Below are 25,384 nucleotides of genomic sequence, written 5' to 3'. Positions count from 1 at the left end.
GCAACAATCACCAGGATAGAAACAGTTAGTTAGTTAGTTAACTGTTTCTATCCTGGTGATTGTTGCAGTAAATCGGATTCATCTGAATAGGTCTGTAACAAGTCCCTTGCTCACAGATAGGCGGACGCAGTGTGTTGGTAAGGGAATGTCCCGTTTATTATAAAAATGGTTATTATTTCTTCTGTTGGCTGTCCAGCCTCCTCCAAACACACTTTCCAGTCGCCGTCCTCCTCTCGAACGCCGAGACATCTAACCCTAACATCTTAAACCATCTAGTCAACGAGGCTTCATTTGCAACAGGTGTGCAACGGAGCCTCGCCGACGTAACCCTGGCCACGGTGCTGTAGCTCCCTCTACAGGCCGAACGCTGCATGTCCCCCCACAAGGTCTTAAACAACAAGATGGCTGACTACCCACAAAGCCATTCCCCAATCGAGGAAATTAAAGTCAGGTGTGTTGGTTATGAATTAAACTGGTATTAAATTAAACTGAATCCTTATGTACTTGACATATTTCTGTATTTCAAAATGTTTAAAAACATGTTTTCCCTTTGTCATTATGGGGCATTGTGTGAGGATTGATGGCAAAAATAAATAAACGTAATCACTTTTATCCACCAGGTTATTTTATTTATTTACACATGATTCTATCTTTTCACATGGTCATTTCCAGTCCATTATGGTATATTGTGTATTATTTCTGGTGTACATGCAAACAAGACATGCCTCTCTGACATGTGGAGAGTCAACATGAGGTCACACGGCTCTTTGTTTCACAAACACTTTGTTTATATGGACATCATCATCATCATCATCATCATCATCATCATTGTAGTAAATGAAGGAACTTGACTCCAGAGTTAGTTCAGGCTAGTAGACTAGTGCTGCCTTTATCAGAATGAGAAGGAGGAGGCAGAAGGTGAGTTACTGTCATTACTACCAAAACACAGAGGCACTTGGGGGGAAATGAGGTTTGTGAGTTGTGGTTGGTCCATGGGAGAATAGAAGAGGGAAATAAACTATACATGTTAACATAAAGCATGATGGCCGACAGTACCAACTAGAAGAAGACTGAACTGTAAAGGAATGTAACAATTAATATAAAACAACAGAGGCTTGAATGTTACAAGTACAGGAAATTATCAATACAATTACACAGTTAAATGTGTCTCCCCTCATCCTCTCTGACCACACACACACACACACACAGACACACACACACACACACACACACACACACACACACACACACACACACACAGGAGAAGGAACAACATGTACGTTGGATAGATAGACAGGTGAAGGAATCTATGGAAAGTGAATTACAGAACATGTCCATGTGGTACTGACAGAGAAGGAGAGCTGTCTTCACATCCACTCCCTGCTATCTTACACACAGCAACGTGATCCAGCATCACAACTCAAACACCCAATCTAGCCAACTCTTATATACATACAGACACTCTCTCCTGTGTTATTCTCAGAGTTCATCATCAGTCTGATTTGATCATCTCATCATTCATCTGGATTGTCAGATGCATTTCCATCAAAAAAACTAAAAAACATGTAAGCTTCTATTTTTTGTCACTCTATTGCAGTCTATTTTACTATCAGATGCATTTTATTTTATTTAATATAATATAATATAATATATATATATATATATATATATATATATATAGTAAAACATAATATAACTACACACAACAATCCTACACCCTACACACTGGGAGAGGGAACATCTGTACATCCAACATCTCATTGAAAACACACCACTATCCAACTGCATCATGTTATGATCCGTCATCTTTGAGCCTTTGGTGTTCAGTGTGATCTCCCTGAGACTAGTTTACACAGGGTCACTGAACAGCCCCCATGCCAAAACATAAACCCTGGGTAGAGGGGCTCAGTGAATGTGCAGTGGAATGTGTGCAGGAGGGTCCGTGTGTCAGAGGAGACGCTGTAGAAGGACAGAGTGCCGGCCGGCCAGTCCAGATACACTCCTACTCTGTGGGAGCCAGATGAGGAGACAGGTATGACAGTGTCCTTATTATTGTGCCAGGCAGAGTAACTGTTACCAGAGCAGAACAGACTCCAGGACTTGTCATTGTTTCCCAACACACAGTCATAACCCCATCCTCTCCTGCTGATTCCTTTATATGTCACTCCTATACCAGCCTCTCTCCCACTCCACTCTACCTCCCAGTAACGGCGCCCAGTCAGACCCTCTCTACACAGCACTTGGTCCCAGCAGTCAAATCTCTCTGGGTGATCAGGATACGGCTGCTTCTTTCTCCCCCGTGTCACCTTTCTGTTCTCCTCAGACAGAGAGAGGAGTCTGTATGCTGTGTTTGGGTCCAGTGTGAGCTCACAGGCATCTGATTGAGAGGGCAAAAATAATCATCAAATCAATATAAATGAATAACTTACAATACTCACAATGTGATCTTGTTATGGCAACATTATTTTTTTCACAAAATATTAATGATTAATTGAAAATGTTTTAAAAGGGATAAAACTAATTCACATTTGCTAATATTTTAGATTTACATATGAATACAATACTGGTGCTCTGTTTGAACTCTGCTGTACCCTGGTTCTTGAGTAATATCACAGTCCTATTCTCTACAGCGGTGGTGACTTACATTTGATCAGCCCAGGTTTGAGCCTGCACTCTCCACCATGGTCCACACTATATCAACCACAGAAGAACACACAGAGGTTGGATGACACACTTACAATCATGAGGAAAATAGATACAGTGCAATAATCTCATTGATACGTCCAGCCACATATTCAGCCTTTACCTGAATGTCTGTAGTTTACAGAGTGGATCTTTCTGTACAGCAGAGAGCAGCGCCAGTCCTGAGTCTCGTGGGTGATTGTAGCTGAGGTCCAGCTCTCTCAGGTGGGAGGGATTAGACCTCAGAGCTGAAGCCAGAGAAACACAGCCTTCCTCTGGGACTCCACAGCCTGACAACCTGGGGAAATAGTGTCACTCCATCTGATCAAGAATCTGATTATTCCTCTCTAATGTACATGTGCAGCTTTAAATCCTCTTCAGTTGGCAGTTGAAAGACCACATGTGAATGAGTAATACAAATAAATACATGCAGCCAAACGATCACTGTGGTGCAAGAATTTATGAGTGAGAGTTATAGTTGCTCTCAACAGGGGAGCTAGCAACCATGGATACATTTGTAGTGACTGGAATTCTACGTCTGGTATAATGTATTTGCTAGCTATTGGGTTAGTGCAGTATTGTATAGTCCCATGAGCTGATCTAAGGCCAGGTGGGTCAGGATTTGAGGAGAAGAAAGTTATTCAGACAGTTCAGACAGAGCAGCCGCCCTGCCAACACACACACGCACACACACACACACACAGGCACACGCGCACGCGCACACACACACACACACACACACACAAACACATATTATACAGTGTGGTATATTTGCTAGCCATTGGGTTAGTGCAGTATTGTGTAGCCCCATCAGATGATCTAAGGCCAGGTGGGTCAGGAATTGAGGAGAGTAACGGTATTCAGAGAGTGCCCCTCCCCCCCCCCCCCACACACACACACACATACACTCTTTGAAATTCTGCCTTTAACGATAAATAGAGCTGAATATGATGTAATTATAAGCTGCACAATAAATGATTGTTGCATTGTGTGCCTTATTCCCATGCTCCCTCCTTGAGAGTGTGAGGGGAGACAGATTTCTCATCTGTCATTTATGATTTTGTTATAATCAATATAGCAAAATAACAATCTATTTTAAATCAGTATGACCATTTCATGATGATTATATTTTGTTAAGTCATGCACTGTTCATTGATTCCTTTATGATCAGTATTGTACTCGTTTATGATTTTATGTAGTAACGGTACGAATCAAGACAGCCAGTCAGGTTGACAGCGGTAATATCTGTCCCCTGGGTTATATCTGTTGGTGGGGATGTGCTGAGTCAGCTGCAAGGCCAACCTGACCTAAAGGTCGGCCTCTTGTTATTGAACTGTGAATGTGTTGCTGTCCCTCTGAAATGGTTTCTCAAAAACATATTATCTAAGAAAGGTAAGACAGTATCCTTCATCGATTTTTTTTAAATTATGAAGACCGCTCATCATGGTAAAATAAATGCACGCACGGGATGATGGTCTGGGAGCTGACAAATGAAAAAGGTGGAATACAAATAAAGTGGTAGAACTAGTGTTGTCACAGTGAACAGTTTAGGAATTGATTGGAAGATCATGTAAATGTTCTGTCTCCATCATTGATATTTGCAGTGCAAGTATCATTGACAATGTAATACACTTAGGACTGATGTGTCTGACAACAAATAAATACATGAAGCCAAACGATCACTGTGGCACAAGAATTTATGAGTGAGAGTTATAGTTCCTCTCAACAGGGGAGCAATTAACCATGGATACATTTGTAGTCACTAGATTTCTACGTCTGGTATCATGTATTTGATAGCTATTGGGTTAGTGCAGTATTATGCAGTCTCATAAGCTGATCTAAGGCCAGGTGGATCAGGATTTGAGGAGGACAAACATATTCAGATATTGAAGACAGAGCAGCCCCCCTCCCACCACATACACACACACACACACACACACACACACACACACACACACACACACACACACACACACACACACACACACACACACATTACATAGTAATTGATTGGAAGATAATATCCTTTGTCTGTCTAAATTATTGAGCCTTTCTGTGCAAGTATCATTGATTCCATAGAATGATAATGTAGCACACTTAGGAATGATGTGTCTGACAACAAGAATAGTCTGAGACCTCACCTCAGTGTCTGTAGTTGACAGTGTGGACTCCCCAGTACAGCAGAGAGCAGCTTCACCCCCCCGTCACCTAGATCATTATTACTGAAGTCCAGCTCTCTCAGGTGGCAGGAGTCTGAGCTGAGAGCTGAGGCCAACGCTTCACAGGATCTCTCTGTGAGGTCACATCCATTCAGCCTGAATGAGGAATACAAATAAATACATGTTGCCAAACGATCACTGAGGTGCATTATGATAAGAATTCATTATTTAAGCCAATCACAGGCATGTTTGTAGTCAATGTATTTCTCAGTCTGGTATATTTGATTGCTATTGGGTTGTGTAGCCCCATCAGCTGATCTCAGGCCAGATTGATGAGGAATTGAGGAAAGAAAGATTATTGAGAGAGTGCCCACCCCACCACACCACACACACACACACACACACACACACACACACACACAGACACAGACACAGACACAGACACAGACACAGACACACACACACACACACACACACACACACACACACACACACACACACACACACACACAACCATGATATAGGAATTGATTGGAAGATAATGGACATTGTCTGTCTCAATCATTGAGCCTTGCAGAGCAACAAGAGTATCATTGATAATGTAACAGACACTTAGTAATGACGTGTCTGACAAAAATAATAGTTTGAGATCTCACCTCAGTGTCTGTAGTTGACAGTGTGGACTCCCCAGTCCAGCAGAGAGCAGCTTCACCCCCCCGTCACCTAGATCATTATTACTGAGGTCCAGCTCTCTCAGGTGGCACGAGTCTGAGCTGAGAGCTGAGGCCAACGCTTCACAGCATCTCCCAGTGAGGTGACATCCATTCAGCCTGAATGAGTAAAACAAATAAATACATGCAGCCAAACGATCACTGTGGTGCATTATGATAAGAATTCATGATTCAAGCCAATCACAGGCAGGTTTGTAGTCATTGTATTTCTAAGTGTGGTATATTTGCTAGCTATTAGGTTAGTGCAGTATTGTGGAGCCCCATCAGATGATCTAAGGCCAGATTGTTCAGGAATTGAGGAGAGTAACGGTATCCAGAGAGTGCCCCCCCCCCCCCCCACACACACACACTCTTTGAAATTCTGCCTTTAATGATAAATAGAGCTGAATATGATGTAATTATAGCTGTACAATAAATGATTGTTGCATTGTGTGCCTTATTCCCATGCTCCCTCCTTGATAGTGTGAGGGGAGACAGATTTCTCATCTGTCATTTATGATATTGTTATAATCAATACAGCCAAACAACAATCTATTTTAATCAGTATGACCATGTCATGATGATTATATTTTTTCAGTCATACACTGTTCATTGATTCCTTCATGATCAGTATTGGACTCGTTTATGATTCTATGTAGTAACGGTACGAATTAAGACAGGCAGTCAGGTTGACAACGGTTATATCTTTCCCCTGGGTTATATCTGTTGGTGGGGATGTGCTGAGTCAGCTGAAAGGCCATCATGACCTAAAGGTAGGCCTCTTGTTATTGAACTGTGCATGTGTTGCTGTCCCTATGAAATGGTTACTCAAAAAAAAACACCCCATCTGAGATAGGTAAGACGGTACCCTTCATCACATTTTTTCAATTATGAAGAACGCTCATATTGTGGACCTTATATTGATTCATTCATCTTTTTGGAGGGGAAAGTAGTCCTAGGTTAAGGGTGCATGCACGGGATGATGATCTGGGAGTTCACAAAAGAAAAAGGTGGAATACAAATAAAGTGGTAGGCCAAGTGTAGTCACAGTGAAGAGTTTAGGAATTGATTGGTGTTGCGTAAAAGGACAGAACACACTAAACATGAGCACAACGGCAGCTTTTCTTGTAAAGAACTCCAGGCCTGAAGAGGGCAGAGAACCCAAACGCATGAGTGGACCTAACAATTCAGCCAGCGTTGCTGGAGGGACTGCTTTGACCTGCGCAGATAAGTATGGGTATAAAATGTTTTGAGTTAGCTTTGCCACCCTTTTTGCTTGGATTACTCAACCTGCAAACAAAAAACACACAGCTCATTGTTCAACCCTAAAGACGCAACTGGGATGAAATGTTTGAAATGATTTATTATGTTGCATTCAGTGCTTAGCATCAATACCATGTTTTATTCTAGTTGGAGTGGTGACTCCTTTTATTTTGAATATTTCCTGACTGCAGATAAAGTTTGCTTAAAGTGCTAGATTAAATTGAGATGTTTAAACATTTACTTTATTCAAAGCCATGCTTTGTTGCTTTGTCATGCATTATTTATTGTGTAAAGTAATGCATGCTTATTTTCTGTTTATCTTTAAGGTTATCAACCTATTCTCTATTTCTTTTTCCTTAATCCTATGTCATTCAATTCATTTCATCTACTCTATTCAACAATTCAACCGTTTTAACATATTACCAATGTCATCAAAACCATCTGGAAGTAAAATAAAACACCAAAAAGGAATTGAGTTGTCCCTTTGCATCCTTCATGTGTTGAGCAAGCCGTTTTCAAGTTTGGGCAGAGCTGAACTGATTGTAACACCTAGACAACTTGACAATTAGAAGATCATGTAAATGTTCTGTCTCCGTCATTGACTTTTTCAGAGCAAGTATCATTGATAATTGTGGGGGGACATGCAACGTTCGGCCTGTAGAGGGAGCTACAGGACCGTGGCCAGGGTTACGAAAGCGAGGCTTTGTTGCGCACCTGTTGCGAATGAAGCCTCGTTAACAAAATGGTTTACGATGTGTGTGCCTCTGCTTTTGAGGGAGGAAGGGCTGGAAAGCCAATGACTGGAAAGTCGACTAAACAGCTAAATAAACGGGACCATTCCCTTATCATAACATTGCCTCCGCCTCTGTGTACAACGGATCCCATTACAGTGCGCCCAACGTTGGGCACAGAGAGACGGTGGGAAATGGAGGCGTTAAGCGCGGCCATCGGAGGGATGGCCATCATGCTGGAGCAGCAGGCCCACCTCCAGCAGGAGCAGCAGTCCGCGATGGGAGAGATGGCGACGGCGAGGGCTGAGGACCATGCCCTCCTACGGGAGCTCGTCGGGGCCATCAAAGCGGGACCGGCGCCCGGGTTGGGACAAGGTCCCCCCAAGGTACACCTCTAGAAGATGGGGGACCTGGACGACCCAGAGGCGTTCCTGGCGGTGTTCGAGGGGACGGCGAGGATCTCGGGGTGGCCGGACGGCGAGTGGGCGTACCATTTGCTGCCCCTCCTGTCAGGCGAGGCGCAGCTCGCTGCCCACAGCCTGCCAACAGCCGCCCAGCAGGATTATCCCTCCCTAGCCCGTGCGAGACCGCCTGGGCCTCACCCCGGAGGAACACTGTCGCCGGTTCCGGGCCCTGACGATGGAGGAGGGGAGCCGGCCCTTTGCCTACACCCAGCGGCTGCGGGACAGCGTGTGGCGGTGGCTGGACCTAGGGAACAGCTCGGCGGAGGAGGTCGGGGACCGGGTGGTGTTGGAGCAGTTCCTCACGGGGCTCCCAGCCCGGACCGCCGCCTGGGTCCAGTACCACCGGCCCCAGGATCTCGTGGCCGCCGTTACCTTGGTGGAGGACCATCTCTCCCTCCCGCCGCAGGAGCCCTGGCAACCAAACCCGGAAGGAGCATGAGATGGCAGGGGCAGGCATGTGGAGAACCAGCCCTGGCCCCACAGGAAGCACCCCGAGCAACAGGGGGGGTGTATTGGCAATGCGGACGGACGGGCCATGTGCAGGCGAATTGCCCAGTGATGGAGGTGGGGCAGGTCGTCCGCATCAGCAACATACCAGGCCCTCCCCCCAGACCAGGAGAGGCATATTGTGTTCCGGTAAGGATACAACACGATACGCACCAGGCGTTCTTGGATTCGGGCTGCATGCAGTCCATGATACAGGAGCGCTAGGTTCGACCGGGGTCATTGTTAAAGGGGACATTCACGAATACCCTGTGGTCACTATCGAAATTCATTATGAGGGAAAAAAGCGTGTGTACAGGCGGCGGTTAGCCCGCGCCTCACGCATCCCCTTATTCTGGGTGTAGATTGGGAGGGGTTTCCTCAAGCAGAAAAGCGGGCTACCGGGGTGCATGCATGACAGAGAGGGAGGTGTGAGGCGTGTAATGTGCTCTGTGCTGAGGCGGCGCCTCGCGACACTGCCGAGGAGCCGGAGCCGGCGGGGGGGTCTCAACCCGAGATTTCCCCGCCGAACTACCTGCTGCTAGGTGACTTCCCCCTCGAGCAGTCTCGTGACAAGACCCTACGATCTGCCTATGACCAAGTGATAGCAATTGATGGTACTTTGGTACGGCCAGACACAATTTGCGCCCACCCCTATTTTGCGATTATCAGCGACAGGTTATACCGAGTAAGTCGTGACTCACATAGTCAGGAGGAGCTAACCCAGTTGTTGGTTCCCCGTAGCCGCCGGGAAATGGTCTTCCAGGCAGCTCATTTCAACCCCATGGCGGGCCATTTAGGTTATGATAAGACACTAAACTGTATAATGGCTCGATTTTATTGGGAATTCGGGCAGAGGTGCGTAGGTGGTGCGCTTCTTGTCGCGAATATCAATTGGTAAATCCCCCAGCCATTCCCAGGGCCCCGTTGCGGCCCTTACCATTGGTCGAGAACCCATTCGACCGCATTGCCATGGATATTATCAGGCCATTTGATCGGTGTACACAGGGATATCGATTTGTGTTGGTCTTGATAAATTACGCAACCCGATACCCAGAGGCAATACCACTGAGCAATATTTCTGCCAGGAGTGTAGCGCAGGCATTGTTTCAAGTGATATGGGTTGTTGAACATCAAGGCGATTCGAACCAGTATGTACCACCCGGCCATGGATGGCCTTTGTGAGCGGTTCAATCAGACCTTGAAATCAATGATCCGGAAGTTTGTGCACGAGGATAGTCGGAATTGGCATAAATGGCTAGATTCCCTGCTGTATGCGGTTCCCCAAGCTTCCACCGTGTTTCCCCCGTTTGAATTACTCTACGGGCGTAAGCCCCGGGGGGTCCTAGACCTTCTTAAAGAAAATTGGGAGGAAGGGTACGTCCTGGACTTGCGCACAAAGCTCCACGCCCTAGGGGTTATCTCACGCGAGCATTTGCAGCAAGCCCAGGAGCGTCAAAAGCGCCTATACGACAGGGGAACTAACCTGCGAGAATTTACACCGGGAGACAAGGTGCTCCTACTGTTACCCACCTCCAGCACGAAATTACTCGCGAAGTGGCAAGGGCCGTTTGTGGTCACACGTCGCATGGGGGACGTAGATTATGAGATAGTACGCTCGGACCGGGGGGATAGCTTGCAGGTGTATCACGTAAATCTCCTTAAAAAATGTAACGATGTGGTCACTGTTGCTCTGGCTAGTTCGGACCGGAAGTCCCAAAATCAAAAGTTAGCACTCCGGTCGGTATTGATAACCATCTCTCTGCTAGCCAGGCCACGGACGTTGCAGATTTGCAAGCCAGGTTCGCTGACGTATTCTCTCCCCTGCCCGGTCGGACTACGCTTATCGACCACCATATAGAAACGCAGCCGGGTTTAACGGTGCGCACGCGTCCCTATAGGTTGCCGGTACACAAACGAGACATTGTGTGTAAAGAATTGGAAGCCATGCTGGAGCTGGGTGTGGTCGAGGAGTCCCACAGTGACTGGTGTAGCCCCATCGTGCTTGTCAACAAGCCGGATGGGTCTATACCGTTCTGTGTGGATTATAGAAGGGTTAATTTGGTCTCCAAATTTGATGCCTACCCGATGCCCCGGGTTGACGAGCTCTTGGACCGGCTTGGCACGGCCACATTTTTTACGACATTGGATTGCACGAAGGGATACTGGCAGTTCTCCACTCCGCTCGGGTTATATCAGTTCACGGTGCTCCCTTCTGGGTTGTTCGGAGCCCCAGCCACTTTTCAGCGCCTCATGGACCGCATTCTGCGGCCACTCTCTGCCTATGCTGCTGCCTACCTGGATGACATTGTCATTCACAGTGACACCTGGGCGCAGCATGTGCAGCGTGTGGCTGCTGTTCTGCGGTCCCTGAGGCAGGCGGGGCTGACAGCCAACCCAAGGAAGTGCGTGATCGGGCGTAGGGAGATCCGGTATCTAGGGTACCACTTGGGTCGAGGGGAGGTGCGGCCGCAGGTTAAAAAGACCTGCGGCCATCGCCGCCTCTCCGCGGCCCAGGACTAAGAAGGAAGTGAGGCCGTTCCTGGGGCTAGCTGGCTATTACTGGCAGTTCGTGCTGGGCTTCTCCGAGCTGGCCAGTCCCTTGACGGACCTCACCCGGAAGGGTGCCCCGGATCCGGTCCAATTGTCGGGCCAGTGCCAGGGGTCGTGATGGATAGAGCTTTCAGTTGGAGAAGAGTGGCAAGCTTCTTCCAACTGTAAACTCACTGGTGAGAGAACTGACTCATTTCACTTTCACTAAAATAAAGCTGACAAACTCATTAGCTGAACTGTGAACACAACCAGCCAAGTTATTATATACAGCGGGTGAAATAAGTATTGAGTACGTCACTATTTTTCTCAGTACATATATTTCCACAGGTGCTATTGACATGACATTTTCACCAGATGTTGGTAACAACCCAAGTAATCCATACATACAAAGAAACCAACACAAATACATTCAGAAATTAAGTTATGTGTAATAATGTGAAATGACACAGGGAAAAAGTATTGAACACATGAAGAAAGGGAGGTGCAAAAAGGCATGGAAAGCCAAGACAACAATTGAAATCTAGCAGTAATTAAAAAGCAATCCAGCCCCTTGTCAGTGCAAATTAATATCAGCTGGTTCAGTCCCAACTGATGGCCTACAAAAAGGTGTCATTGCCAAGGTGTCACACAAGACACATCTCATGATGGGTAAAAGCAAAGAGCTGTCTCAAGACCTTCGCAACCTAATTGTTGCAAGACATAATGATGGCATTGCTTACAGGCGCATTTCTAAGCTTCTGAATGTTCCAGTGAGCACTGTTGGGGCCATAATACGGAAGTGGAAAGACAATCATTTCACCATAAATTTGCCTCGATCAGGTGCTCCTCGCAAGATTTCTGACAGAGGAGTGAAAAGAATAATCAGTTGTCCAAGAGCCAAGGACCACTTGTGGAGAGCTTCAAAAAGACCTGGAATTAGCAGGTACTGTTGTCTCAAAGAAAACAGTAAGTAATGCACTCCACCGCCATGGCCTGAATGCACGCTCACCACCAAGACTCCATTGCTGAAAAAAAAGCATGTTGAAGCTTGTTTAAAGTTTGCTGCACAACATTTGGAAAAGCCAGTGAAATACTGGGAGAAAATAGTGTGGTCAGATGAGAGCAAAATTGAACTGTTTGGATGCCATAATACACACCATGTTTGGAGGAGAAATGGCACTGCACATCACCCTAAAAAAACCATACCAGTGAAGTTTAGAGGTGGGAACATCATGGTGTGGGGGCTGCTTTTCAGCAAATGCTACTGGCAAACTTCACATAATTGAAGGAAGGATGAAAAGACAAAGAATGGGCCAAAATCACACCAGAGCAATGTATGCGACTAGTTTCTCCATACAGGAGGCGTCTTGAAGCTGTCATTACCAACAAAGGCTTTTGTACAAAGTATTAAATAAATATTAGTAAGCGTGTTCAATACTTTTTCCATGTGTCATTTCACATTATTACACATAACTTAATTTCTGAACTTATTTGTTTTGGTTTCTTTGTATGTATGGATTACTTGGGTTGTTGCCAACATCTGGTGAAAATGTAATGTCAATAGTACCTTTGGAAATATATTTACTGAGAAAAATGGTGACGTGTTCAATACTTATTTCACCCGCTGTATGCTACCTATGTTATTTGTTTAATGTCAGACCAAAAGTCTTCATTTGAGCTGCGGAGTGAGTATCTGTGGTACCGCGAGTGGAATGCGAATGTTAAAAACAGAGTCAACGTTTCTCCAAACCAGTGTTCAATACTCCGACTGGAGCTTTTTCTACCTCATTATTGGGAGTTGAGACACAAAGCGACTGAACATGATGGAGCAAGTTACATATTTGTGTGTCAATAAAACATGAAGGATAAGTGTGCAATCAATTAATGAATGACTTTTGACCATGTGATCAATAACTCAGTTTCTTCCATTTAATCCGTAAATCATAATAAGTGATCACATACTCCATTCATCGCGCAAGTTTCAATACAGTGTTTTGTCCATCTACTTACAGTGCCGTCTTAGAGGCTGTGACCACTGGCAGCAGCCTTAGAAGACCCTCTTCTGATCTGGAGTACTTCTTCAGGTCAAACACATCCAGCTCTTCTTCTGAAGTCAGCAACACAAAGACCAGAGCTGACCACTGTGCAGGTGAGAGTTGGGCTTGTGAGAGACGTCCTGAGCTCAGGTAGCTTTGTATCTCCTCCATTAGAGAATGGTCATTCATCTCATTCAGACAGTGGAACAGATTGATGCACCTCTCTGGAGAGGGATTCTTCCTGATCTTCTTCTTGATATACTTGACTGTTTCCTCATTGGTCTGTGAGCTGCTTCCTTTCTGTGTCAGAAGGCCTCGTAGGAGATTCTGATTGGACTCCAGTGAGAGGCCCAAAATGAAGCGCAGGAACAGGTCCAGGTGACCATTCTCACTCTGTAAGGCCTTGTCCACTGCACTCTTGTGTAAGTCGACCAGAGGTGTGCGTCTCAGTGATGACCATAGCTTCATGGATGAGGATTTCTGTTTGACCAGTGGATTCTCATTGCTGTTGCTGAATATGAGGAACACATATAAAGCAGCTAGAAACTCCTGGATGCTCAGATGCACAAAGCTGAACACTTTGTGCAGCCCACACTCCTCTCTGAAGATCTGAGTGCACACTCCCGAGTACACTGAGGCTTCTGTGACATCAATGCCACACTCTCTCAAGTCTTCTTCATAGAAGATCAAATTGCCATTTTCCAGCTGATTGAAGGCCAGTTTTCCCAGTGACAAAATTAGCTCTTTATCCCAGTGTGGATTTCTGTCATGGTCTCCAAGGTACTTCATATTCCTCTGTTGGGTCTGAAATACCAAGAAGTGTGTGTACATCTGTGTCAGAGTCTTGGGCATCTCTCCTCTCTCTGCTTCACCCAACAGTCTCTCTAGGGTAGTGGCTGAGAGCCAACAGAACACTGGTATGTGGCACATGATGTGGAGGCTCCTTGATGACTTCATGTGTGTGTTGATTCTGCTGGCCAGGTTCTCATCACTGATTCTCTTCCTGAAGTACTCCTCCTTCTGTGGGTTGTTGAACCCTCGTACCTCTGTCACCTGGTCAACAGACTCAGGAGGGATCTGATTGGCTGCTGCAGGTCGGGAGGTTATCCAGAGGAGAGCAGAGGGAAGCAGATTCCCCTTGATGAGGTTTGTCAGCAGCACGTCCACTGAGGTTGACTCTGTGGCATCACAACATGTCTCGTTGTTCTTAAAGTCTAGAGGAAGTCGACACTCATCCAGACCATCAAAGATGAACAGAACTTTATACTTGTCAAAGTTGGAGATTCCTGATTCTTTTATTTCAATGAAGAAATGACCAAGAAGTTCATTCAAACTGCATTTCTTCTCTTTCATTAAATTCAGCTCCCGAAAAGGAAGTGGAAATATGAACTGGACATCCTGATTGGCTTTTCCTTCAGCCCAGTCCGTAATGAACTTCTGAGTAGAGACTGTTTTTCCAATGCCAGCGACTCCCTTTGTCAGCACATTTCTCTTTGGTTTGTCTTGTCCAGGTGAAGGCTTGAAGATGTCATTGCATTTGATTGGTGTCTCCTGTGTTGCTGGTCTCCTGGATGCTGTCTCAATCTGTCTGACCTCATGTTCGTTATTGACCTCTCCACTTCCACCCTCTGTGATGTAGACCTCTGTATAGACCTTATCGAGAAGTATTTTGTTGCCTTGCTTAGCTATTCCCTCAAACACACACTGAAACTTCTTCTCCAGGTTGGACTTGAGTTCTTGTTGGCACACCACCGCAAGCTCATCTGAATGACAAAACAATTAACAAAATATTCCTGGCACACTTCACATTAAGTTGACCCAATAGCTGCAATAACTGTATATATATATATATATATATATATATATATATATATATATATATATATATATATATATATATATATGCCATTTAGCCATTAGCTGACGCGTTTATCCAAAGCGACTTCCATTTCAGTGAGTGCATACATTTAGTATACAGTGGGGGAAATAATGATTTGATCCCCTGCTGATTTTGTTAGTTTGCCCGATTACAAAGAAATGACCGGTCTATAATTTTTATGGTACTTTTATTTTAACAAATAGAGACAGAATATCAACAAAGAAGTCCAGAAAAAACACATTATATAAAGTTATAAATTCATTTGCATTCGATCGAAGGAAATAAGTATTTAATCCCCTACAAACCAGCAAGAATTCTGGCTCATACAGACCGGTTATATGCCCATGAAGCACACAGATTAGTCCTGTCACTTTAAGAAAGTACTCCTAATCTCTGCTTCTTATGGGTATAAAAGACATCTGTCAATAGAATCAATCTCTTCCATTCCAACCTCTCCACCACCATGGGCAAGACCAAAGAACATTCAAAGGACATCAGGGTAAGAGTTGTAGACCTGCACAAGGCTGGAATGGGCTACAAGACCATCAGCAAGAAGCTTGGTGAGAAGGAGACAACTGTTGGTGCAATTATTAGAAATAAGAAAGAAATACAAAATATCCATCAATCGCCCTCGGCCTGGAGCTCCATGCAAGATCTTGCCTCGTGGGGTAAGGATGATCATGAGAAGGGTGAGGGATCAGCCCAGAACTACACGGGAGGAGCTTGGTAATGATCTCAAGGCAGCTGGGACCACAGTCACGAAGAAAACCATTGGTAACACACTACACCGTAACAGATTGAAATCCTGCAGTGCCCGCAAGGTCCCCCTGCTCAAGAAGGCACATGTACAGGCCCATCTGAAGTTTGCCAATGAACACCTAAATGATTCAGAGAAGGCTTGGGAGAAGGTGATGTGGTCAGATGAGACCAAAATTGAACTCTTTTGCATAAATTTGACTCTGAATGCTACAATCCCAAGAACACCATCCCCACCGTCAAACACGGAGGTGGAAACATTATGCTTTGGGGTTGTTTCTCTGCTAAGGGTACAGGACGACTTCACTGCATTGAAGGGCCAATGGACAGGGCCATGTACCGTAAGATCTTGGACGAGAACCTCCTTCCCTCAGCCAGAGCACTGGGGATGGGTCGTGGATGGGTCTTCCAGCATGACAATGACCCAAAACATACGGCCAAGGCAACAAAGGAGTGGCTCAAGAAGAAGCACACTGAGGTCATGGAGTGGCCTAACTAGTCTCCAGACCTTAATCCTATCGAAAATTTGCGGAGGGAGCTGAAGCTTCGAGTTGCCAAGCAAATGCCTTGAATCCTTCAGTATTTGGAGAGGACCTGTAAAGAGGAGTGGACCAAAATCCCTCCTGAGATGTGTGCAAACCTGGTGACCAACTACAAGAAATGTCTGATTTCTGTGCTTGCCAACAAGGGTTTCTCCACCAAGTACTAAGTCATCTTTTGCTTGGGGATCAAATACTTATTTCGTTCGATTAAATGCAACTTAATTTATAACTTTATATAATATGTTTTTCTGGACTTTTTTTGTTGATATTCTGTGTCTATTTGTTAAAATAAAAGTAAAACAATTCACAAAATATTCCTGGCACACTTTACAAGTGTTTTACAAGTTATAAGTTGACCCAATACCTGCAGTAACTGTATACATATATATATATATATGAATTAACAAGTTGTTATATAGTAATTAATTATTAATTATTTATATAGTAATTAATTACATTGTATGTAGTGTATTTGATTGATATATTACTACACGTGTAGGAAAGAACAGTCCTTATTCCATCTGTGTTATAGGAAACTGTCCAAACCCATTACTATGCAATTATACAGTAACAACCAATCTTGTTACTGGAGTAATTACAGAGACACTAAGTTATAGAGGCAACATAATATAAAGAATGACCAAATAGGGATATACATCATAATTACAGTTAGTGGTGTTTGTATTTCCAACAATATTTCAGGCCCAGTACCACTTCTCTGTGAAATCACATGAGGTCTCTTACGTTTCTCCAGTGTGTCAGCGAGCTCCTTCTGGTTCATGTTCCTCAGGACGTGCAGTGTGATCTTCAGAGCCCCTTCTCTGGCACTGCTCTCCTGCTTCTCTTCTTCTTCATCATCCACCACTTCCTCTTCCTCCCCCTGACTCTCAAAGCACTCTGGGTAGTCTTGAGAAATAAGCCTCTTGAACCTCTTCAGCTCATTTCTCAGTAAAGTGATGACATTGTCTTCAAGCGACTGAAACATTTAGAAAAATAAAGTGGAGTGAGATAGACAATAATGGGTAAACCTTTACACACAGTAGAGACACTAAATACAAAAGACACATTGCTTGACTTTGGCATGCAATTGAAACAAGAAAATAATAACTTTTGTACGAGGATTACTTTGCCATCTTTAATGTCGTACTTTCTATTTAGCTCACCCTGAATATGGAAGCCAGTTCACTTTGACTCTGGACAGACTGACCACTGGGAATCTCTGACTCTGGTCTCTCCACCTGGTCACTGGGAATTCTGAGTAAAACAAGAAATAAGCAGATGTCTTTATCCAGAGAAGTGTGAATGAGGCCCAGTTTCCCAAATAGAATAACTTAAGAGTGTATACCGCAAAACATAGTTCCTGGGTCAGATGAATATTACAAAAAACGAACATTGGTGGAAGGTTTAGTCAGTCCAAATTAATATATCTGTATTGTCAGTAGCTTTTAGGTTTTTAGTGGCCATCTCCCTCCAGCTCTCCTTCACAAAGACACCAACATTCTCACATTCATTAACAGGAGACAGTGAACATCACATGTTCATGAGTGGGTATCTGTGTTGTCAGACACCAATATTCTCACATGTTTAACAGAAGATAATGGATGTCATGTGTTCATATGAGTGTGTGTCTGTGTGTCGTCAGGATATTGACTACTAGGATTAAACCTCGAACTAACCTTTGACCAGAATGAGGAGGTCTTTCTCCGAAGGATATTGGATGGTGCATAGACCAGTCACTCTTCATGGACACACAGCTGGGTACAGGTGAGGCTGGTCTCTCTTTCTGGACCCTGTCAAACACAAAATTAATTCACATTAACTAACAGTCGACAGTGAACATCACATGTTCATGAGTGTGTATCTGTGTTGTCAGGATATGAGGAATAAACATCAAACTAACCGTTGTTCAGAATGAGGAAGTCTTCCTCTGAATTTGATTGGCTCCATCATAGAGTGGTCACTCTACGTTCTCTGACAAAATGTGGCCATTAAAATGTCACACACACACACACACACACACACACACACACACACACTCACACATGTATGATTTTCATGCTGCAGGAAATAGACTTAAAAGAATGACCAAAGCGAAAATCTGACTTGAAATTAAATTATTATTTGATTGATGATGTGATGTGGGACTCACTCAACAAGGTATATGCAGGGTTCAAGAGTCACGGTTGTCTGCTGGTCCAGGACAAGGTCTTTGCAGGGTTCAAGAGTCACGGTTGTCTGCTGGTCCAGGACAAGGTCTATGCAGGGTTAAACAGTCATGGTGGTCTGCTGGTCCAGGACAAGGTCTATGCAGGGTTAAACAGTCACGGTGGTCTGCTGGTCCAGGACAAGGTCTAGTCAGGGTTAAACAGTGACGGTTGTCTGCTGGTCCAGGACAAGGTCTAGGCAGGGTTCAACAGTCACGGTTGTCTGCTGGTCCAGGACAAGCCGACAGTACCAACTAGAAGAAGACTGAACTGTAAAGGAATGTAACAATCAATATAATACAACAGAGGCTTGAATGTTTCAAGTAGAGGAAACTATCAATACAATTACACAGTTAAATGTGTCTCCCCTCCTCCTCTCTGACCTCTGTCAGAAGATGATACAGTTATTGTAATAATTATGACTAAAAACACTTTAGGTGACTTTAGGAAATGAGGTGGTAGTTGTGGTTGGTCCATGGGAGAATAGAAGAGGGAAATAAACTATACATGTTAACATAAAGCATGATGGCCGACTAGAAGATGTGTTTCGACTAAGATAGAGTCTCTAAGCTCAAGAGCTTGTTAGCAGTGTCTACAGTAGACACAACCATAGACACACTACTCTGCACACGTGACAGTTCTTTGTAACTGACTCGGTCAACGCCTCCCATTTGCTGTACAACGTGTAGTAGAGAGCTGCGTGTGTCGAGGAGGGCCACATCTCTCTCTCCTCTTCCCCCTGTGCCGGGCCGAGCTTCTCCTTTCTATTCTGAGGAGGTGTGTACACCATATAGACTAGGGTAGATTCTCTGATTCTCTGTCAGATAGAGATGTATAATATGTACACATATACAGTACATATATATATATTTATATAATATAAAAAGAAATGTGAGCTATCCCAGGGAGGAGGTCCAGCACCTAATAGTGTTGCAACGACAACAACCTGGCTCTCAACACCAGGAAGACCAAAAAGCTCATTGTGGACTTCAGGAAGTCAAAAGCTGGCACACAGACCCCCATCCTCATCAACAGGACTGAGGTGGAGCGAGTCACCAGCTTCAAGTTTGTGGGTGTCCGCATCTCTGATCTCTCCTGGACCCTCAACACCTCTACCCTCATCAAGAAGGCTCACCAGTGTCTCCTCTTCCTGAGGAGACTAAAGAAGGTCCATATGTCTCATCAGATCCTGGTGAACTTCTACCACTGCACCATCGAGAGCATCCTCACCAACTGTAATCTAATCTAATGCAGTAAGAATGTACAGTAGACGTCAATCAAAGCTATTTTCCATTGTAAACTGGCAGATGAAGCCAGCTCAGCCTGAATATGGAGGCCAGGTCAGTTTGACTCTGGACCGTAACTGTTAATATCATCTGATACATCATAGTCATAGTACCCTCCCTTCCTGGTTAATAATCAACAACAACATGTACACTTACACAACGTTTACTGCTCACTATCATAGCTCACACCACACCACACCACACCACACCACAACACTAAACTACACTACACTACACACCACACTACACTACACACCACTACACACACAACACTACACAACACAACACAACACAACACAACACAACACACAATGCAACACAACAAACCACACTATACACTTTCTCTGTCTTTTTCTCTCTTTCTCTCTAACCCCCCCCTTTCTCCCTCTACCTCCCACCCTCTCTCCCTACCTCCCTTCCTCTCTCCCTCCCTCTTTCTCCCTCCCTCCCTACCTCTCCCTCCTTCACTCGCTCTCTCTCTCTCTTTCTCTCTCTCCCTCCCTCCCTCTCTCCCTCCCTACCTCTTCTCCCCATCCAATCTCTTTCTCTCTCTCTCTTTCCCTCTTTCTATCTTTTTCTCTCTCTCCCTCCCTACCCCCCTCTCTCCCTCTACCACCCCCCCCCTCTCTCTCTCTCTCTCTCTCTGTCACAATCTCTCTCCCTCTTTCTTTCACTCCCCTCCCTTTCCTCCTCTTGCTCTGGTTAATTATTAACAACAACATGTACACTCACACAACTTTTACTGCTCAGTATCGTAGCTCACACCACACAACACTACACTACACTACACACACTACACTACACAACACTACACACCACTACACACCACACAACACTACACTACACAACACTACACAACACTACACTACACACCACACAACACAACACTACACTACACTACACTACACTACACAACACTACACTACACTACATTACACACCACTACACACCACACAACACTACACTACACTACACTACACTACACTACACTACACTACACTACACAACACACACAACACACCACACTAAAACACTACACACCACACCACACCAAACACAACACACCACACAACACACAATGCAACACAACAAACCACACTATACACCACAACACAATACACCACAACACAACACACAACACAACGCAACACAACAAACCACACTATACACTTTCTCTGTCTTTTTCTCTCTCTCCCTCTACCTCCCCCCCTCTCTTCCTCTACCTCCCTTCCTCTCTCCCTCCCTCTTTCCCTCTCCCTCCCTACCTCCCTCTCTCCCTCCTTCACTCGCTCTCTCTCTTTCTCTCTCTCTCCCTCCCTCCCTCTCTCTCTCCCTACCTCTTCTCCCCATCCAATCTCTTTCTCTCTCTCTCTCTTTCCGTCTTTCTGTCTTTTTCTCTCTCTCCCTCCCTACCCCCTCTCTCCCTCTACCTTCCCCCCTCTCTCCCTCTCTCCCTAACTCCCCTCCTCTCTCCCTCCCTTTTATTCTCTCCCTCCCTCTCTCCCTCCTTCACTTGCTCTCTCTCTCTCTTTCTCTCCCTCCCTCTCTCTCTATCTCTCTCTCTCTCTGTCACAATCTCTCTCTCTCTTTCTTTCACTCCCCTCCCTTTCCTCCTCTTGCTCTGGTTAATTATTAACAACAACATGTACACTTACACAACTTTTACTGCTCAGTATCATAGCTCACACCACACAACACTACACTACACAACACTACACTACATTACACTACACTACACTACACAACACAACACAATACTACACTACACACCACTACACGCCACACCACATCAACACAACACACTAAAACACTACACAACACACACAACACTACGCACCACAACACTACAAACCACACTACAGAACACACAACAACACAACACACCACACCACACAACAAGACTACACAGAACACAACACAACACCACAAGTACACTTTTCCAGCAGAGCACACTCTCCCTGGTTAATGATCAACAAGAACCATAAACAGTCATATGATTTTAACTGCTCAGGATTACAGTTCACACAACACAACACTCACAGTGAACATTTCCATCACAGTTCAATCTTGTTAAATATGATGATTCATCAACAAGAGAGTTTCTCACGTTTCTCTTCTTCTGGCTTGGTTGTGGACACACGTTGGAGCTCATCCCTTAGCTGTTACACAGGAGAGTGTCCCTGCTCCGTGATTCCCAGTCACCCCTTAGAGACTTGGTACTCGACTCCTTAGTCTCCAACAGCAGCCATCGTCTCCAGAGTAAAGAGAAAACAGAGCTTTGCTGCCTAACTGATCATTCTGCTCCTTTTAGATTGGTCTTCTGCAGTTCTCCACTCTGTCTGTCAGTCAGGACTAAAGACAGTCTGATGGCTGCTGTCTGACTGAGAGGTTAGTCTGAGACTGAACTTCTCTACTGATGACAGACACGGAGGACAGATCAGGTGAGTTACCTGTCAATGTGTGACCATGGGAGGGGTGGGGCAAGATATTTCTTATCCAATGAAATGATCGTGTGTGTGAATAATTCTGAGGAGGTGTCAGGTTGCAGAAGGCAGGGAAACTGGCAGTCACTCAATTCTGTTATGTGATCAAGACGTAGCCTCACCCACCCACAGTTCTACTTCCTTATCACCCATCATGTAGCTTGGAGCACCAAGGGATCAGATCATAAAGTGGAAAAAAGGAAAACTATGGTGGTTAATGAAAGAAGCTTGAAAATACAGTTTGATCAGTTTGATTTGTTGTTCTAGTTTTATAGTTTTATCTGTAGTCCTAATATTTTAGTTTGATCTGTAGTTCTAGTTTGATCTGTAGTCCTAGTTGTATAGTTTGATCTGTAGTCCTAGTTGTATAGTTTGATCTGTAGTCCTAGTTTGATCTGTAGTCCTAGTTATAAGGTTTGATCTGTAGTCCTAGTTTGATCTGTAGTTCTAGTTTGATCTGTAGTCCTAGTTGTATAGTTTGATCTGTAGTCCTAGTTTGATCTGTAGTCCTAGTTATATAGTTTGATCTGTAGACCAACTTGTATCTGTAGTCCTAGTTGTATAGTTTGATCTGTATTCCTAGTTTGATCTGTAGTCCTAGTTATATAGTTTGATCTGTAGTCCTAGTTTGATCTGTAGTCCTAGTTGTATAGTTTGATCTGTAGTCCTAGTTTGATCTGTAGTCCTAGTTGTATAGTTTGATGTGTAGTCCTAGTATTCTGGGTCTGTTCGTCTCTGGCAGGGACTGGCGAGTTTGTCAGGGTCAAGAGAAAATTATTAAATTTGCTGAGTTGGTCGTGACATCAGAGGAAGTTTCTTCCCTGCGGCTGTCACCCTATTGAACTCCAACTCTGCACCTAGGTGACAACCTACCAACTAACCCCTACACCCCCCCCCCCCCCCCCCCGGACAATTGTACTACTCTTACCCTATATCATTCCTATAAACTATACATACTGTATCTTCACTTGTACACACTGCTCTTATACTATATACTACTGCTCTTCTGTACATATCTGTCTATACTGTTCATAATGCACATACCCTTATTTTTTACTAATCTTATAATGCTACTGTTAATACACTGCACATATCTGTACATACTGTACATATCTGTTTTTACTGTTCATACTGCATTCCATATTTATTCTGCTTATTTACTCTACTTATAATGTTACTGTTAATACATATACTGCTTATACTGCACTACTTATACTGCTCATATACTGCTTATACTGTTCATACTGCATTCTATATTTATTCTGCTTATAATGTTTCTGTTAATACATGTACTGCTTATACTGCAATACTTATACTGCTCATATACTGCTTATACTGCACTACCTGTATATATTGTTCACATTGCACTTTTCTGCTTTTTTTCCACTTCTGGTAAGACGCTAACTGCATTTCGTTGTCTCTGTACTTGTACTCTGCACAATGACAATAAAGTTGAATCTAATCTAATCTAATCTAATCTAATCTAATCTAATCTAATGCAGTAAGAATGTCCAGTAGGCATCAATCAAAGCTATTTTCCATTGTAAACTGGCAGATGAAGCCAGCTCAGCCTGAATATGGAGGCCAGGTCAGTTTGACTCTGGACCGTAACTGTTAATATCAGATGATACATCATAGTCATAGTACCCTCTCTTCCTGGTTAATAATCAACAACAACATGTACAGTTACACTCCCGCTACCTCCCACCCTCTCTCCCTCTCTCCCTACCTCTCTTCCTCCCTCTTTATCCCTCCCTCCCTCTCTCCCTCCCTACCTCCCTCTCTCCCTCCATCACTCGCTCTCTCTCTCTCTTTCTCTCCCTCTCTCCCTCCCTCCCTCTCTCCCTCCCTACCTCTTCTCCCCATCCAATCTCTCTCTCGTTTCTCTTTCCCTCTTTCTGTCTTTTTCTCTCTTTCCCTCCCTACCCCATTATCTCCCTCTACCTCCCCCCCTCTCTCCCTCTACCTCCCACCCTCTCTCCCTCTCTCCCTACCTCCCTTCTTCTCTCCCTCCCTTTTTCTCCCTCCTTCCCTCTCTCCCTCCCTTCCTCCCTCTCACCCTCCTTCACACGCTCTCTCTCTCTCTTTCTCTCCCTCTCTCTCTCTCTCTCTCTGTCACAATTTCTCTCTCTCTTTCTTACTCTCCCTCCGTGCCTCTCTCTCCCTCTGTGCCTCTCTCTCCCTCCCTCCTCTCTCCATCCCATCTCTCTTCCTCCTTACCTACCTCTCTCTACTACTCTCCCTCCCTCTCTCCCTCCATCCCCCCCTCTCTCTCCCTCCCTCTCTCCCTCCATCCTCTCCCTCCCTCTCTGCCTCCCTCCCTTCTCTCTCTCCCTCTCTCCCTCCCTCTATCCCTCCCTCTCTCCCTCCCTACCTCCCTCCTCTCTCTCATTCTCTCCCTCCCTCCCTCCTTCCCTCACTCCCTCTATCCCTCCGTCTGGCACCAACAACTATGCTACGTTCAAAGTCACTTAAACCACCTTCAGCAGGTCGTCTTGACCATGTCTACATGCCTAAATGCATTGAGTTGCTGCCATGTGATTGGCTGATTACATATTTGCGTTAAAGAGCAGTTGAACAGGTGTACCTAATAAAGTGGCCGGTGAGTGGATATATATATAAAATATGTATAATATAAAAATAAAAATAAAGAATATTTTTGTGATCTATCCCTTTAATGCAGTAAGAATGTACAATAGACGTCAATAAAAGCTATTTTCCATTTTAAACTCACAAATAAAGCCAGCCTGAATATGGAGGCCAGGTCAGTTTGAATCTGGACCGTAACTGTTAATATCATCTGATACATCATAGTCATAGTACCCGCCCTTCCTGGTTAATAATCAACAACAACATGTACACTTACAGAACCTTTACTGCTCAGTATCATAGCTCACACCACACCACACCACACCACACCACACACCACTACACACCAGGGCCGGTTCTAGGAATGCACATATGAGGGGGCAGTCAGAAATGTGAAGGGGGCATTATGCGTACACATCATGTGCCAGCACTTTTTTTTTATAACAGTGTTTTCTTCAGAGCATGGGCTGTTAGCTGTGTGTCCAGCCCTCAACCTGGAGAAGTGGATTGCACTCTGTCAGGCCTCTACCCTAAGACCTGTCCAACTTGGGTGTCCCACCTGAAGACTAAAGCTCCTGCTGGTAT

The 25,384-nt window shown here is 44.7% G+C and overlaps 1 protein-coding gene across 1 annotated transcript; it reads right to left on the bottom strand.

The window, feature by feature from the left end:
- Positions 1 to 1,823: 1,823 nt before the first annotated feature.
- Positions 1,824 to 17,170, bottom strand: LOC310823705 (NLR family CARD domain-containing protein 3-like; the record flags this gene model as incomplete). Its single annotated transcript, XM_083696559.1, has 7 exons — positions 16,982 to 17,170; positions 13,035 to 14,823; positions 5,498 to 5,671; positions 4,824 to 4,997; positions 2,807 to 2,980; positions 2,645 to 2,691; positions 1,824 to 2,377 (listed from the first exon to the last, which is right to left on the bottom strand). The coding sequence occupies exons 1-7, from the start codon at positions 17,016 to 17,018 to the stop codon at positions 1,824 to 1,826; spliced, it is 2,949 nt and encodes a 982-aa protein (XP_083552685.1). The 5' UTR covers positions 17,019 to 17,170.
- Between the last annotated feature and the right edge of the window lie 8,214 nt (positions 17,171 to 25,384).

Source organism: Argentina silus (assembly GCF_951799395.1).
Source record: "Argentina silus genome assembly, chromosome: Y".
In the NCBI taxonomy this organism is placed as follows: Eukaryota; Metazoa; Chordata; class Actinopteri; order Argentiniformes; family Argentinidae; genus Argentina; species Argentina silus.
The sequence above is the reverse complement of the archived record's forward strand: the minus strand, read 5'-3'. Positions and strand labels throughout refer to the sequence as shown.